The sequence below is a fragment of the Panicum virgatum genome, chromosome 2K (genome assembly GCF_016808335.1).
Source record: "Panicum virgatum strain AP13 chromosome 2K, P.virgatum_v5, whole genome shotgun sequence".
NCBI classification, from domain to species: Eukaryota; Viridiplantae; Streptophyta; class Magnoliopsida; order Poales; family Poaceae; genus Panicum; species Panicum virgatum.
This window is the reverse complement of record NC_053137.1, coordinates 47,953,412-47,969,753: the sequence shown is the minus strand read 5'-3', so window position 1 is coordinate 47,969,753 and position 16,342 is coordinate 47,953,412. Positions and strand designations below refer to the sequence as shown.

Genomic DNA, 16,342 nt, shown 5'->3' with positions numbered 1-16,342 from the left:
TGAACTAACATTGACCACCGGTATTTTATTTTCTTTAACATGTTTGACCTGAGACAGTCAGACGTTTTGCCGTCTGTCGAGTTATGTAATGGCTCGGTTAACGGTTTCCTTTTCTACAGTGTGTTTTTTTTTAAAATTATTTCCACAGTGCGTTTCCATTGGCCATTTACTGATGTACTAGGATCGATCAGCAGTGTACGGCTCGTCAAGTCGGCAGTCAGCAACCAGAGTCAACAGTAGGAATGCTCAAGAATCCATTGGGAAAAAAATTCTGTATCCACCCGTCAATATACACAACTCAAGAATGTCACTCTATCACAATTCACAACAAAAGAATTCCGTTCCCGGTTATTCTAGCTGAGACCTACTACACTTTGTGCACGCGGTTGACAGTACAAGAGAGAGCGAATCGAGCTCTCAGAAACTAGATGCCGCGCCAGCAAATGGCGCCAACCACAGCTCCGCCTCGTCCAGCTTCATCAGGTCCTGCAGGCCTTCCCACAGCATCTCGTCCCCCGCTCCGTCCGACAGCGACTCCCCCGGCGTCGCCGTCTCCGCAGCCCCCGCCGCGGCGGCGGGGGCACAGGCGGCGGCGGCGGCGCCGCGGGCCGGGAAGTTGAGCCTGGCGCGCGGGCCGCGGAACTCGAGCGCGGCGGAGTCGTAGGCCCTGGCGGCCGCCTCCGCGGTGTCGAACGTGCCCAGCCACACGCGCGCCGCGCGCCGCGGGTCGCGGATCTCTGCCGCCCACTTGCCCCACGGCCGCTGCCGCACGCCGCGGTACATGTTCCTCTTCCTCCGCCGCCGCGGCCTCTGCTGCTGCTGCTCCCCTCCTGCCGCCGGCGCCGCCACCCGCCCCGCGCCAGAAGAACTCGCCACCTCCGCGGGCGCCCCGAAGAACAAGTCGCACCCGAGGCACCCGTCGATGCCGCAGACCCTGCACGCCTCGCCGCCCGCCACCGTGACGACCTCCGGCGGCGGCGTGCTGTACCCGGACACCACGTGCCGCAGCGCCGCGACGATGATGGCGTCCTCCTGCTCGTGGGAGATCAGCCTGCTGCCCCCGAGCCCCGCCGCGCTCTTCTTGCCGCCTCCTTGAATACCCTGATCGTCGAATTGCGCCTTGCGAAAATCCTGCTTCCCGGCCATGGCGGAGGTGAGCTTCTTGGTCATGTCCGAGCCTCTGCTCAGATAGCCGAGCTTGGAGTAGAGTGTGTTTGAACTTCGAATTGGAGCGGGAAGTGGCGGATGGTGGCGCATATATATTGGTACGCGGCCGTCGAGAGTCACACGGCGACACGGTGCGCAGTTACAGAGCGACGCCAGGTGGGCGGCGAGCCGGCGACCTTCCTCTTTCCACTTCCGGTTAGAAGCTGTGGAAAACGTGTGGATGCGAGAAGCTCCCGAGTCTATCTAGAAGGGCAAAAGTGGAAAACACCCGGTTCGGGCACGGGCCGTCGATGGACGCGCGGACGTGATTGGTGCTGACGTATTGGCTGGCGTATGGAGCTGGTGACCACAGGGCTAAGCATGAGATCAGCGGAACTGGAGTGATGTACATCAAGGAAGTATGACTATTCAAGGGGTTGAATCGGCCACAGAGAAAAGTCAAAACGGAGGGGGGGTTGTCACATGAAGCTGTCAATTTTTCCTATGGGGATAGGAAATTACGGGGTCCGCCCCAGAAACGACGGGGAGGGGGGCGTTTTGCCTCCCGCGGGGCTGGCGCGGCGAGGCCCCGAAACCGCGGGGAGGGGGGTTATTTTTTTGTCACATGGGGATCCGTGATACCTCGAAAAAGGAAAAAAATATTCTGGCTCATATAACATAGTTCAATATGTTCCAAGTCCAATTGAACAAACTCTAACAATCAATAGTTAATGGCTCAATGCTCTAATAGTTATTGTTATCGACTTGTATTATTTATATCTTGAATGCATGCACTAAGATGACCATAACGAGGTGTTTTTCACTTTGTTTGGCAGTCCCACCAGTGTTCGAAATTTCGCGAAATTTGGTGATTTCGCCCCCTTCGAAATTTGACATTTTCAGAAATAATAATTTAAAAATATTTAAAAATATTTTTAAAATAGTCTAAAAATAAATTTCGGCCGAAATTTCGCGAAATTCGGTGATTTCGGCCATGTCCGAAATTTTTTTACAAACGAAATTCAAAACCCTGGTCCCCACGGGGCCCAATGGAGATCGGGGACGAGGGAGAGATTTGTCGGACGAGAAATGCGTAACGGAAACAGGACGGGGATGGGAGGTGTCCCCCCGGCCCTGCCCCGCCTCGTTGACAGGCTGACACATAGCAGCATCGCTTTCTTGCTGTGTTTGGGAAATAGCACTACAAACGATCAAATTCAGAAAATAATACTTTTTAAATATTCTAGTCCCTTTTCACTTAAAAAAGACCAAATTGCCCTTAATGCATTTCAAGCAAGCTGACCTCCCTACCCCTTGATCCATATTGAACAAAGAAATCACAACATTCACCACATATCAAATTACATCTTATACATAACTAGTCTATAAACCCGTGCAGTTGCATGAGCTTGTGGTTTTATAAAAAATCATGTAAGCAGTAAAAGTTGGTGAAAAATATATAATACAATTTTATATTATTCTTAAATACTGTAAATATACCACCTTCTATAGAAGTAAGTTGGTATTTACCATTCTAGTGATATGTTTTTTTTGAAAACCTTATTCTAGTGATATGTAGTATACATGATAAATACTAAAGAAGCTCCAATGCTAGTTTACGGATATAAAGTGTTTAACCTCCAAAAGAAACCTGCAAGGTAGAACAACTTTATTGTACATAGGGTTACATAAACATGCTTCTGGTAGAAATATAAGGGGCAACTCGGTCTTTTGGGTTTGGTTGAAACAAAAGGGAGTGTTGTTCATTGCATCGCTGAGCTATTAGAGCATCTCCAACAGTTTGCCATATTTTACTTGGCATATCTTGTGTTTTGCCAACTTCTAAAAAGACATGCTAAGTAAAAAAAGAGCTTATCTCCAACAATTTGGCATAATTCACTTGCCAAACCCAGATCTAACTTACATCAGGAACCCTGAGAGAGAAACAAAATTATATTTATGCCCTTCCACCTCTTGAAAACTTAAATCAGGAACCCTTCTCTGTTATTTATTTCTTTTTTTACCCTCCCACCTGACTAGAAACCACGATGCCAACCGCGAGCCGCGCGCGTATATTTACGCGCTGGAGGCTGATTTTTCCCAAGTTGACAAAAATTGCCAAGTCATTTACCAAACTGTTGGAGGAGTATTTTTAACGTTTTTGCCAAAAATCAAAGATGATAAGTCGATTTGCCAAACTGCTGGAGATGCTCTTACGGTGTTGTTCTCTGAATTCCCATATTTGCAGTGCTATTTCTTGAACACTATAGCAGACTAGTGCTATTCTCTAAATTTCCCCCAAAGGATGAAAGTACCCAGGTTAAAAATCAGAGTATTGTTTGGTGAAGGTCAAATTTGGCTAACCCAGTCATTCTCTTCACAGGATCAAGGCTTGAGAATTGCTCTAGTAGTCCCCCCAAAAATATTTAGCACTTTTTTAATGATTACATAGTACAACTCAGACAATCAGTTTAGATTTTTTTCATGTTTGGAACCTTTCTCTTCTTATTCAATCGAGGATTCAAATACCCCTTTTATCATATTAATAGAATAGTGTTAACTTTGATTGTCATTAGAATGAAAATCGTTGATCCGATGAGCATGGGTCATGGGAGACGTGCGGCTTCCACCATGGCGACACCGCTGTGGTTGGTTGCAAAATGTCCCCAGATAGAGCAAAGGAGTACCACTAACATCACAAGAAGTTTCAGGTAAAGACAATCATCTTTGTTTCCTCATTTCTACTTTCAAGAGGTCACAAAATTCCCATGCCAACACAATACATCAGAAGGCAGTAATCTTCTTTCAATAATTAGCTGAAAGAAGCTTAGTACAATCATATCCAGGTTATTTAAACTCAATTAAAATTCCTTTTCAGGTTCAAATAGACCTGAAAAAATAAATATCTTTAGGGGTTTGGCCAGGTCTAGTGGTGTCGTCCTGCTGGAACTCTCAGACCAGACCTCTCCCAAACGCAGTAGTTGTTGCCGTGGGCAACAGGATGGAAGTCTGAGGGGATCAGGTTCCCGACATCGTACCGCGACCCGATCTTCACGATAACCTTGTCGTCGATCTTGGCGACGTAGAGATCCCCGTCAGCGGCAAGGATGTCCAGCTTGCTCCCGGGATGGATCCCGTTTCTTGACCTCACCGCTGACAGGACGCTGATCTCCTGCTTCAGGTTCCAATCGAAAACGTGGTCGTAGAACTGAATGTGCATAGAAGCAGTGACATAGCATCAGTTTATTGGATCAAGCTTATGTGATTAAGATAGGTGGTGGGCATGGCAATGTTGAGCCGGTGTAGTTGAGGACTTACGATGCAGGGAGTCCCTGGGTGCGTGAGGATGTAGGCGTAGCCTTGCATGACCTTGCCGGAGGGGAAAGGCCATGAGTTCTGGGTGGAGCCGGTGTCATGGTTGTCGACGAAGGTGACCGCCTTCTCCGGCAGCCAGCCGATCATGCCGGGAGCCTTGCCGTTGCCATCCTTGAGCCGCCACAGCTCGCCCTGGACGGCCGACTGCAGCACCCCCTTGGTGGTGAAATCGAACGCCGCGGCAGGGCCGCCCACGGATTGCGCCCAATTCACCAGCTCCTGCCGGTCTCTGTCCTGGTTGCTGGACGGCTCGCCATTGCCGTCGTACTGCAGGGAGCTCCATATCTCGGCGACGACGAAGGTGGGCGCGGTGTTGTCGACGTACACCTTGGCGACGGCGGCGGAGTAGCCCTTGGCGAAGTCGAGGCGCCAGCCGTCGAAGCCGAGGTCGGACTTGAGCCAGTTGAGCCAGTCGGAGAGCTCCTGCTGGACGCGCGGGTTGAGGTGGTCGATGTCGGGCGCGGCGCCGAAGTCCGCCCCGGTGTCGCGGTGGCCGCGGCCGTTGGAGTACTGGGTGTCGTCGCTGCAGATCATGTCGGGGCCCCAATCGAGGCGGCCGTCCGGCGTGCCACCCTCGAAGATGCAGTAGATGCCGCGGCTGTCCTTGTAGTCGGCGCAGCGGTGGTTGATGACGATGTCGGCGACGCACTGGACGCCCTTGGCGTGGAAGGCGGCGATGAGCGACTTGAGCTCGGCGTGGGTGCCGTACTTAGACGCGTCCAGGTCGTAGAGGCGGCCGGGCATGTACCCCTGCGGCGCCACCGAGTGTGACGGCGGCGGGAGCCAGACGAGCGTGGCTCCCGTCGCGGCGATGTCGTCCACCCGGCCCCGGAGGTAATTGTACCACCCGTCCTGCTTCTTCCACGACTCCCAGTTGAACCCCTGCACACGCAACAAGATCATTCAGACTTGAGAGCTCTGCTCGAAGCACATGATGCCGCCAACTCCAAGTAGCAGTTCGCAGCAGAGTGGCTGGAAGAGAGGACGAAGCGTACCTGGAAGAGGACTTGGGATTGGGCCAGCTGGGATCCCAAGCCGAGCAACACGAGCATGGCGAGGCTGCACATGGCAGCCGAGTGCTTCGCCATCCGCTCGCCTGTAACTCAGACCTCTCACTCTCTCGTGCTTTGCTGGTGTGCTGCCAAGATGCAGCCAGTGCAAGAGAGACTTGTGCTTGGCTGTGTGTGGAGCACCATGCCCGTGCTTGGGAATTTATAGGTTCCATCCGGCGGCCGCTTGGCGCCGGCAAATTGGTGTGGCGGATAAGCTCCGGTGCTTCAAACGAGAGCAACGGCATGTCGTTGATGGCAAAAGGGCAGCTGCCATCGTGGCGCATTAAAAATGCGATAAAAAGTTTCGTGATTGAATGAGCAAGTCGAGCAACATACATAACCAGAAAAGGGTCGCGTGTGCACTGCAGCGCCGGGACGCGGCGAACGAGTATGGGTGATCCGTTGAGGGACGCCCTTCTTTTTGCATTGGTTGGCTGCAGACGTCGTCCATTGTTGCTTTGGCTGTTTGATCGATTCGATCGCGCATTGTCTACCACCAATGTGGAAGATTATACTACCTTCAGCGGTCCAGCCAATAAACGATGTTTTTGGACAAACAAAATGGACTGTAGTTTTAGTTTGTTTTGGACAACCGAAATGGCATGCAGTATTAAGAGTAGAGGGAGTAGAATGATAACCAAATTAAATATAGAAGTACTGCTGAAAGATTATATCCAGGTTTAAACAGAGTTTATAAGAGCACTGTGGCTAAACTATTCTCTCAAGAGCGTGAGAAGTGACTAGTACGATAGGAGAAAAGGCTTGGTTGCAGTTTGTAGCTCGCCATGGCTCCTTGTACCTTAGGAGCATGAGAGGGAGAGGAGGCAGCGTTACACGAGAGTAATGAGAAAAAAAAAAGGCGAGCTTGGCCCATTGGTGCTCGGACCAAATGGGCCTGGTATCTATTTTGAGCCTAAATTTCTATCAAACTGAAACTTATCATGCACTCGTAGGGTGTAAAATTGGAATTTTGTTGATTTTACAATGAACTAACATAGTGCCTGTACTACCTTGCTACGGGTAATCCCCGAACTTACACGAGACCACCAACTTTACTTTATGCTCTTTCATGCTCTTTCACTTTATGTACAGTTCGTACTGTGACCGTGTGAGGCATTGATTGTTCGGGTTTCGATTAGAATTCCGATTAATTTATCCGCATACCGATTAGGATTGCGATGATTTATTCGGATTCCGATCAAGATTCCAATTGACGGATGAAAGAATCATTGCTTGCTTTAGATAGATATATATAGAGATAGTGATAGAGATAGAGAAGAGATAGAGATGCATTGGCAAAACGGCCCAGCTTGCTTAGAAGTACTCGGGCCAATACAATGAATGTATTGGCGAATGAAACTCCTTCCGCTCGTAATTTTAATGTTATGTTTCAGTTTTTTGTTCACACATGCTGAAGTCATTTAGTGGCTGCAGTCATGTGAAACATCAGGCTTCGAGGTGTTGATCATCACCACATGACGAAAAACATTCCAGGTTTATTGACTATCTGGAAGCTGAAACAAACACCCCACGCAGCTAACTCGCCAGCTTCTGTTGAAAGAAAAAAAGCATTCGACGCTTAAAATAAGAAAACTAGGCCTGACATCCTAGCTAGCTAGAGTTGCTAGCGCCGGCGGGCGGTCTGAGAGACTACCTACGGCCCTTCTCCCAGACGCAGTAGCCATCAGCCCATCACCGTGGGCGGCGATTTTGAAGCCCGGCGGGACCACGCCGCCCACGTCGAACCGCGGCCCAATCTTGGCGACGACTCTCTCGTCGACCATCGCCACGTACAGGTCGCTCTCCGCCACCAGGATCCGCAGCTTGCTCCCGGCTTTGATCCCGTTCCGCCGCCGCACCGCCGCCAGCGACGTGATCTCTCGCTTCAGGTTCCAGTCGAACACGTGATCGTAAAACTGCACGTGATCGTGAGTGTAGACTTTTGTCGGGCATCCTCTAATGACGCGATAAAAAACGACAGGACTGCAACTGGCAGAACAGAGAAACTACAATGGAAAAGAGGAGGGTTGCGGGGATGGCTGCTCCCGGCGCTCAAGCAACCGCGGCGGCGGCGTCCCCGCCGGGCGAGCGCGATGAGCAGGTTCGACGAGCCGCGGAGGAGCCGGAGGCGGAGGGCCCGGGTGGAGCGCGGCGGGAGGCGAGCACGCGCGGCTGGTCGCCGCAGGCAACGCCCGCCGCGGGCCGCGGCCTCGCCGCCAACCCCACTGATGGCGAGTACGCCCACAGTGCGTCCACCCCCCCCCCCCCCCCCTCCTCCATTCCTGCGTGATCCTGCAGCCCGCTCCGGAGGGATGGGCGCCTTGAGGGGAGGGGCGAATTCGGCCCCGCCGGGTGGCTGGAGGCCATCGTGGGGGACTGGGTGCGATTGCTCCAGCGGGCGTGCGTTCCAAGGGGGGAGCGCATGCGTCCGCGAGGGCTACTGGCCTCCAGGTGAGTTTCCTCCTCTCTCGCGGATGTCGACGTCGACGAGGGGAAGCCCCGGCCTGGTGAGAAGGGCGGCTATGAGGTCGGAGCCCCCAATGTCAGGTTGGGATCGCCGAATGGTGCGTGAGAGTTTGGCCTTGGAAATTAAGCAATACCTTTTTGGGATCATGCTGATGCTGACCTCAAAGATTTAGAGGGTGCGGCTGCTGATTTGGAGGGGGCGTTGGCCAGATTCCCTCTCACGGATGAGGGGGTGAAGCTCCGGTTCCATGGCAGGAACAGAGTGCCGTGCCTGACACGACTCTAGGTTCAGGGGAGGAGGAAGGAGACGACTCCTTTGGGCCGCGCTACAGTGTTGGGCCGTCTCACGCTGCTATTCACGCCCACTCCGGTAGGCCGGTTCCCTCATCTACCTGGTTTTGGGTCTCCTGGTTTTGGGTCTCGAAGGAAAGTGCCCTCGAGGGGAGAGGGTACCCTGCTCGTTACAGTGAGATTCAGCATTTTGGGGGGAGAGTAAGGAGGGTTCGCCGGATTGGTCCGCCGCCCCCGCTGCTCCAGTCCTTTGCGTAGGCTGTTCGAGGGGAAAATAAGGCTTGGAGGCAAGCCCCCCCTCAGCGCCAAGTAAAGAGGAGACCAGAGCGTGAGGACTGGATGGAGGAAGACGATTTGCTGGGGCCGGATCCAAGTCAGGAGCGGGATCTCAGGTTCAAGCTTAAGAGAGGACACACTGGCAAGCGTCCTGACGATCTGCATCGCGGAGGTCCTGACTATCGGCAGGGGGATCGTTTGGTTGGAACCAGGATCGTGTAGGGCGCGAACCTGACTGCAGAAGGGATTTTGGAGGCGGTGGGAGCAGGGGTGCTCCCCCACCTCGCATCCATGGTGAGCCGAGATCTGAGCAACAGCGAGAGGTATGTGATGATGGGAGAGCAAGGCCCGTTGAAGACCCTAAAACACGAGAGCTGGGGAAAAAGAAAGTGAAACCACCTCCACCGTCAGGTACTTCCAAAGCGGTTAACTCCATGAAATGTTTTAGATGCACTGAGGTAGGACATCATCAGCTAGATTGCACCAATGACCCGATTTGTTATAAATGCAAACAACCTGGTCACATGGCTGCAGAGTGCAACAGTATGCTTAGCAGGAAGCTTAAGATGTTTGGGTTTGCTGTTCCTGGTCAAGGTTTTTATTCTATTGAAGTTCCAGACAAGGTGAAGTCTGAGAAATTTAGTGGTTTGATCTCAGTTCTTGTTGGAGAAGCTACTGAGGATAAGGTAGCCGATGAGCTCAAGAACTTGGTAAATGAGAAGTGGGACTTTCAGGTTAGAAAATTTATCTCAAGTGGGTACAGGGTGGCTTTTTCTGATCAACAATCTCTAGATACCTTCTCTAAACTTTCTGAAATTGTGCTTCCCATCCATGGCCTGAAAGTTAAGATATCCAAGTCCATGGTGGATCATAATGCTTCAGCTGTATTGCAGCCAGCTTGGATTAAAATATATAGTGTACCAGGTTTTGCAAAAGAGGAAGACATTATTAGAGAGATTACTACCTTAGTAGCTGAACCCATCAAGGTGGATGAATTTAGCTTACTAAGGGATGAACCAGTGAGGGTTAGAGTTAATTGCAGGGATCCTTCCAAACTCAAAAGAATTGTGGAAATCTTTTTCAATGGAGTTGGATATGATGTCCAGTTTATGGCAGAGGGTGTCCAAGGGAAGACTCAAGGTAAGGGGGATGGCCCTCCAGGAAATCAGAATAGGCATGGTGATGGCTCTAGCAGGAGAAAGGGGAAAGATGAGGATAATGATGTTAACAGAAGGAGATTGGACAGCCATGATAATGAAGATGGTTCTGCTGATAAAGAGCTTGAGGCTAGTTAGGGAGAATCTCAAGAAGATAGCATGGAGGATCTAATCAGAGACGGTTCACCCAATGAGGAGGTAATGGCTGAGATGACTGTTCCTCTAGCTGCTTACCATCCTGATTTTGGTATAGTGAGGCTAGAAGGTAAGCCGATGCAAGATAATGAGGAGGGTACAGAGGCTGCAAACATTGTACTTCCTATGGTAGAAACCTTCTATGATCACTCTGATAGCTTCTACAGTCCTGTGGGGGACTCAGTGACTAAAAAAATCTGATTAATGGCGCTGTGGAGGAGACGGTGACCCAAGATAGTCAAACTTCAGGGATTTCCACACCTGGGCAGCATGAGCCACCTGAGCAGAGGAAAAAGGACCTGCCTGTTGGAAAAATATTAGTGCACAATCAAGAGGGAGAGTACTTCTTGGATGCTGATAAGTGGCCTACTTTGAAGATTGTTGATACTACTCAAGACCCAATCCTTACACAGGAAGAGGATCTAATGGATTCTACTTCTATCCAATTGGAGGAACAGACTGATAAAGAAGACTCTCAGGAGTGGGAGTGGGAGATCCTTACACAGGAAGATGATCTAATGGATTCTACTTCTATCCAATTGGAGGAACAGACTGATAAAGAAGACTCTCAGGAGTGGAAGTGGGAGATACAGAAACAAAAGAAGAAAAAAGGAAGGCAGCTCAAGAAGAGACCTCCGGTTGTAGCCACTAGAACTAGTGCAAGGGTGCCTAGGGATGGTGTGTCTATTGCAGCAAAGGCTGCTGCCTGAGCACAGAAGAGAGATAATGACTTGCAAGGTATGTTTGCTCCCAGCTTTACTGTCTTAAACTCTGCTCCCAATTCATATCTTAAAGAGGTCATGAGAGACCTTGATATTGAAGGCAATGACTTAGATGCTCAGATCAATATTTTTAAAGCCGAGAAAATTGTTAGAGCTGATTTAGCTAAAGCCAACTATAAGACTTATTTAGATAAGATTAACAAAAAGAATGCTCATCAGGGGGGAGGACATTAAGGACTTAGCTATGTCTCCTATTGATAATTCTTCCCGGTATGCTACGCCTTTGGATAATGGCCCACCATGTGGGGCTGCTAATTTCCTTAGTAAAACATGAAGATTTTGATGTGGAATATGAGAGGGCTGGGTAAACCTGCTAGAAGGAGACAGGTCCGGGAACACATTTTTCAAGAGAAAATTTATGTGGTGGGTTTACAAGAGACAGTTAAGGGGGTCTTCTCTGATCAAGACCTGCAGGATTTGGCCGGTGGGCTTCAATTTACTTGGGTGTGGCTGCCTGCTAGAGGCCACTCGGGTGGCATTCTTCTGGGGGCTAGGGTGGATACTCTTGAGGTTGAGGCTCATGACATTAGAGAGTTTAGTATTCAGATGGATCTAAGGAACAGGCTCACTAATTTTAGATGGAGTGTAGTGGTGGTTTATGGCCCGGCCCAACATGATTTGTCTAGAAATTTTCTAGCTGAACTGGATGAAATCTGTAATAAGAGGAATCTGCCTATGATTATGGGAGGGGACTTCAACCTCATTAGAAAAGAAAGTGAAAAGCTGATCAATACAATCACCTGTTAATTGCTCAGTTTAATGACTTCATTGGAAACCACCAGCTAAGGGAAGTGACTAGAGTGGGATCTAAGTACACTTGGACCAATAAATAATATGTTTCTGTACTTGTAAATCTGGATAGATTCTTGATGACTAGTGATTGAGAAGACAGATTCCCTTTCTGTTTAGCTTGGGGGTTGACAAGAGTGGGATCCGATCATTCCCCCATCATTCTTGACTCTGGTGAGCATGGTGCCCCTAGACCAAGATACTTCTTTTTTGAGAAACAATGGTTGCTAAAACCAAACTTCCAGACCATGGTGGCTGAAAAATGGGAGGCAAGCCAACTGAGGAGACCAATGGATTGCTACTTTGTTACCTGTTGGCAAGGGAGCCTTGGTTTCATGAGGCAGCACCTGAAAGGGTGGAATCTCCAACAGATTGGTGAACAAAAGAAGATGAGGGGTATTTTGCTGCAGCAGCTAGCAGATATTGATAGTTTAGCTGATTATAGGGAGTTGCTAGCAGATGAGTGGCAAAAGAGATATGATATAGAAAATGAGCTAGAGAATATTTACCACATGGAGGCCATCTATTGGCAGCAACGTGGGAGTCACCTCTGGATTTTGGAAGGAGATGCCAACACCCAGTTCTTTCACCAACATGCCAATGGTAGACGCCGTAAGAACACCATCGTTGCCTTGGATACTGACCTAGGTAAGGTGCAGAGCCAGGATGACATTATGAGGCATGTTACTGACTTCTATAAAAATCTTTTTGGTTCTAAACCAACCTGCAACATGAGATTGGTTGATTCCTTTTGGCATGGTAGGCAGAACCTCTCCGCAAACATGCTAGACGCCTTGATTAGACCCTTTATGGAGTTGGAGGTAAAACATGTTGTGGATGAGATGAATAGCAATTCGGCACCGGGCCCCAATGGCTTTGGGGTCCAGTTCTTCAAAACTTTCTGGTCAGTGATCAAGGGTGATCTATTGGCCATGTTTGATGATTTTTACAAAGGAGAGCTAGATATTAAGAGGCTTAATTATGGTGTCATTACACTTGTGACAAAAGTGAAGGAAGCAAACAACATTAGACAAAATCGCCCTATCTGTCTTCTGAATGTGGACTTTAAGGTGTTTGCCAAAGTTCTGAATAATAGATTCACTCCCATTGCCGAGGAGGTGATTGGGGGTAATCAGTCTGGGTTCATAATTGGGAGGAACATCCTAGAGGGGGTGGTGATTCTCCATGAGGTTATCCATAAGCTAAAGACTTCTAAGAAGAAAGGGTTAATAATGAAAATTGATTTTGAGAAGGCTTATGACAATGTTAGATGTAATTTTTTGGAAGAAGTAATGGTCGGGAAAGGGCTCCCTGCTGCGTGGATCGGGTGGATCATGCAGACAGTGCAAGGGGGGAAAGTCTGTGTGAATGTTAATGGACATCGCGGTCCCTACTTTAGAACTTACCAGGGGCTGCGCTAAGGGGACCCGCTCTCCCCCATCCTCTTTAACCTAGTGGCCGATGCCCTCAGTGTTTTTTTGGACAAGGCAGTGCAGAAACAGAGACTGCTAGGAGTGGTTCCGCACTTGATCCATGGGGGGGGGGGTCTCACATATTCAGTATGCGGATGACACCGTCATTATGATAGACGGCTCTGATCAGTCTATTCTAAACCTCAAACTTATCTTGTACTGTTTTGAATGGCTCTCAGGTCTGAAGATCAACTTCCATAAGAGTGAGATGTTTGTTTTTGGAGCTGATCAGTCTGAAAAAGAGCGGATGGCTAATATGCTGAATTGCAAACTAGGGTGCCTGCCAATGAAATATCTGGGGATTCCTCTCTCGGATAACAGATTGGGTAGTTTGGCCTTTGCTGGCTTGAAAGATAAAATGGGCAGAAGGTTGGATCCATGGAAAGGCAAGCATCTTTCTTTTGGTGGAAAACTGGTCCTAACAAATGCATGCCTAACCAGCCTACCTATCTTCACTATGGGTTTTTACCTTCTCCCAAAAAGCTCCCATGGAGGGATGGACTCAGTGAGAGGTAAGTTCTTTTGGCAAGGGGCGCGGAAAGAATTCAAATATCACATGACAAAGTGGGACACTCTTAGTAGACCTAAGGACCAAGGTGGTCTTGGCATCATTAACACACAAATTATGAATGAGTGTTTATTGGTGAAGTGGATTTGGAAAATTACCAAGGGAAGCAATGATATCTGGTACAAGCTGTTAGAGGCTAAATACATGAGCGATGGGAATTTTTTCAGTTCCAAGTGCAAGGGTACCTCACAGTTTTGGCAATGGCTCCACAAAGTCAAGCACCTTTTTAAATGGGGAGCCATGCATAAAGTGGGTGACGGGTCGCTCACTTTCTTTTGGGGGGATACTTGGTTAGGTCAGCTTCCATTGAAAACTCTTTTCCTTGAACTGTTCAGACTTTGTGAAGACCCCACTGTCCTGGTCTCTGACTGCTTCGCTAATGGTGATTGGTGTGTTAACTTTCGGCGAAGTTTGACTCCAAGGGAGAATGTAAACTGGAAGGAGCTTCTTAGCCTCTTACAGAATGTTGTGCTTGTCCAAGATTTACGAGATGATGTTACCTGGGCTTTAGATGGTTCAAAATCCTTCACAACTAAATCGTTATACAGGTTCTTAACACACAGAGGAGTGTGCATCCTAGCGTCGGAAGATGTTTGGAAATCTAAGCTCCCACTAAAGATCAAGATTTTCATATGGCAATTAAAACACAACAAACTGTAGGTTGCTGCCTCTCTTAAAAAAAGAGGCTGGAAAGGGGATGTTCATTGCTGTTTATGCGGCAAGGTTGAGTCCACTAATCACGTTTTCTTTGGGTGCTCGCTCTCGAGGTTTGCATGGTGCTGCCTCAAAGACGCTTTTGGTTGGGCGGGTTGTCCTACTAATTTTAGTGATTTGATGGATGCTAATGTTACTACTAGGCTAATGCTTACTAATCATTTGAAGATTTTTGTTTTTGTTGGCATCGCCTGGGCTATCTGGCGCTCTAGGAACAAAATGGCAATGGAGTTGTGCTTTCCAAAAAAACCCTTTAGATGTGATCTGTTCAGGTGTTGCCTTTGTGCAGAGATGGCGGCCGCTGCTGGAAGAAGCTGATCAAACAGCGATCACAAGCTTAGATGAGAAGATGAAGACTTGGTTGCATAATTTCACGCCAAGCAAAGTAGCAGTCTCGAATATTATGGAGCTTTGAGTGTTTTTTCTTCCTAGACTTAGCCTCTATGTTGAGTACTTGTATTTGTTAGATGGGTAACCCCCATAAGTCTGTACTGAAACCTTTTATCAGCTTTCAAGAAAAGCAGAGTTATCTCCTTTCAAAAAAAAAAAACTGCAGGGCACCAAGCAGGCAAATTGTGCGTGTACGATGAGCCGATCAAAGAACCATCATTACGATGCAGGGAATCCCTGGGTGCGTGAGGATATAGGCGTAGCCCTGCATGACCTTGTCGGCTGGGAACGGCCACATCCTCTGCGTGGACCCCGTGTCGTGGTTGTCCACGAACGTGACGGCCTTCTCCGGCAGCCACCCGATCATCCCGAGCGCCCTGCCGTCCTTGTCCCGCATCCGCCACAACTCGCCCTGCACCGCGGCCTGCAGGACGCCCTTGGTGGGGAAGTCGAACGCCGTGGCCGCCGGGCCGCCCACCTCCCTCACCCAGCCCACCAGCTCCCGCCGACTGTCGTCCTGGCTGGCCGCCGGCTTGCCGTCGGCGCCGTAGCTCAGGGAGCTCCATATCTCCGCGACCACGAAGCCTGGCCTCGCGCTCCGGACGTACGCCCTGGCGACGGCCGGCGAGTACCCCTTGGCGAAGTCGAGGCGCCAGCCGTCGAACCCGACGGCCCTCTGGAGCCAGTCGAGCCACTCGGAGAGCTCCCGCCGCACGCGCGGGTTGAGGTGGTCGATGTCGGGCGCCGCGGCGAAGTCGGCGCCCGTGTCTGGGTGGCCCGTGCCGTCCGAATACCTGGTGTCGTCGCGGCAGATCATGCCGGGGCCCAGTCCAGTCGGCCCGGGGGCCCGCCGCCCCGGAAGACGCAGTAGACGCCGCGGCGGTCCTTGTGCTCGGCGGTGCGATGGTTGATGACGACGTCGGCGACGCACCTGACGCCCCTGGCGTGGAAGGCGGCGACGAGCGACCGGAGCTCCGCCGCGGTGCCGTACCTGGACGCGTTGAGGTCGTAGAGGCGGCCCGGCATGTAGCCCTGCGGCGAGACGGAGTGCGAGGGCGGGGGCAGCCAGACGTGCGTGACTCCGGCGCCGGCGATGTCGGCCACCCGGGCCTTGAGCGCATTGTACCAGCCGCCCTGCTTGTTCCAGGACTCCCAGTTGAACCCCTTCAAGTTCAAGCGCGCGCAGCACAGTACACATACCGATTGAACAAAGCAGAGCATGGTTAACTACTCGCAGTCGCAGGTGCGTTTTTAATAATCGTGTGCGAAATGTTCTGTCCGAATTAAACACCTGGAACAGGATCTGTGTCGTCCATTCTGCAGCTAGTGCCAGCAACTTGCGGACAGTGCGACCAGTCGCTTCTCCATTCTGCAGCTGTGTACTCTGCCTACCTGACTGGCTGACTACGAACTTTCACGTACACTTGCGCGGTTGTGCTTGTGCGGATCCTTTTTTTCTTTTTGGATATACAACTAGTGCCAGCAAGTTGACAGGGTTTATATAGAGACGGCCGGGGGGCGCGTGCGTCCCGTGTGTGTGTGTGTGTGTTCCGGATAGGATAGCTCGATCGGACGGATAAGGCAGCAGCGCCGCCATCCTCGGCGAGGAAGGGCGCAGCTGCCGTCTCCTCTGCTTGGTTCACTACGAACTAGTAGCAGCGAGCGCGGC

The 16,342-nt window shown here is 50.3% G+C and overlaps 3 protein-coding genes and 1 pseudogene across 4 annotated transcripts; 1 reads left to right on the top strand and 3 right to left on the bottom strand.

The window, feature by feature from the left end:
* Window positions 1-235: 235 nt before the first annotated feature.
* Window positions 236-1,242, bottom strand: LOC120681177 (ethylene-responsive transcription factor ERF109-like). The gene has a single exon (XM_039962704.1). The coding sequence runs from the start codon at window positions 1,168-1,170 to the stop codon at window positions 418-420; it is 753 nt and encodes a 250-aa protein (XP_039818638.1). The 5' UTR covers window positions 1,171-1,242; the 3' UTR covers window positions 236-417.
* Window positions 1,243-3,854: 2,612 nt separating this feature from the next.
* LOC120681146 (alpha-amylase isozyme 3C-like) lies at window positions 3,855-5,681 on the bottom strand. Its single transcript, XM_039962682.1, has 3 exons — window positions 5,517-5,681; window positions 4,465-5,403; window positions 3,855-4,354 (listed from the first exon to the last, which is right to left on the bottom strand). The coding sequence occupies exons 1-3, from the start codon at window positions 5,607-5,609 to the stop codon at window positions 4,073-4,075; spliced, it is 1,314 nt and encodes a 437-aa protein (XP_039818616.1). The 5' UTR covers window positions 5,610-5,681; the 3' UTR covers window positions 3,855-4,072.
* Window positions 5,682-7,508: 1,827 nt separating this feature from the next.
* Window positions 7,509-14,833, top strand: LOC120681165. Of its 2 annotated transcripts, none has more exons than XM_039962699.1 (2): window positions 7,509-7,819; window positions 14,573-14,819. In XM_039962699.1, exons 1-2 carry the CDS (start codon window positions 7,585-7,587, stop codon window positions 14,599-14,601), a joined length of 264 nt encoding a protein of 87 aa, XP_039818633.1. In that variant the 5' UTR covers window positions 7,509-7,584; the 3' UTR covers window positions 14,602-14,819. The 2 variants fall into 2 exon arrangements, 1 of the variants encoding a protein (XP_039818633.1); XR_005677845.1 differs by lacking the exon at window positions 7,509-7,819 and adding an exon at window positions 8,806-10,696 and having other exon boundaries at window positions 14,573-14,833.
* Window positions 14,812-16,120, bottom strand: LOC120681155 (annotated as a pseudogene).
* Between the last annotated feature and the right edge of the window lie 222 nt (window positions 16,121-16,342).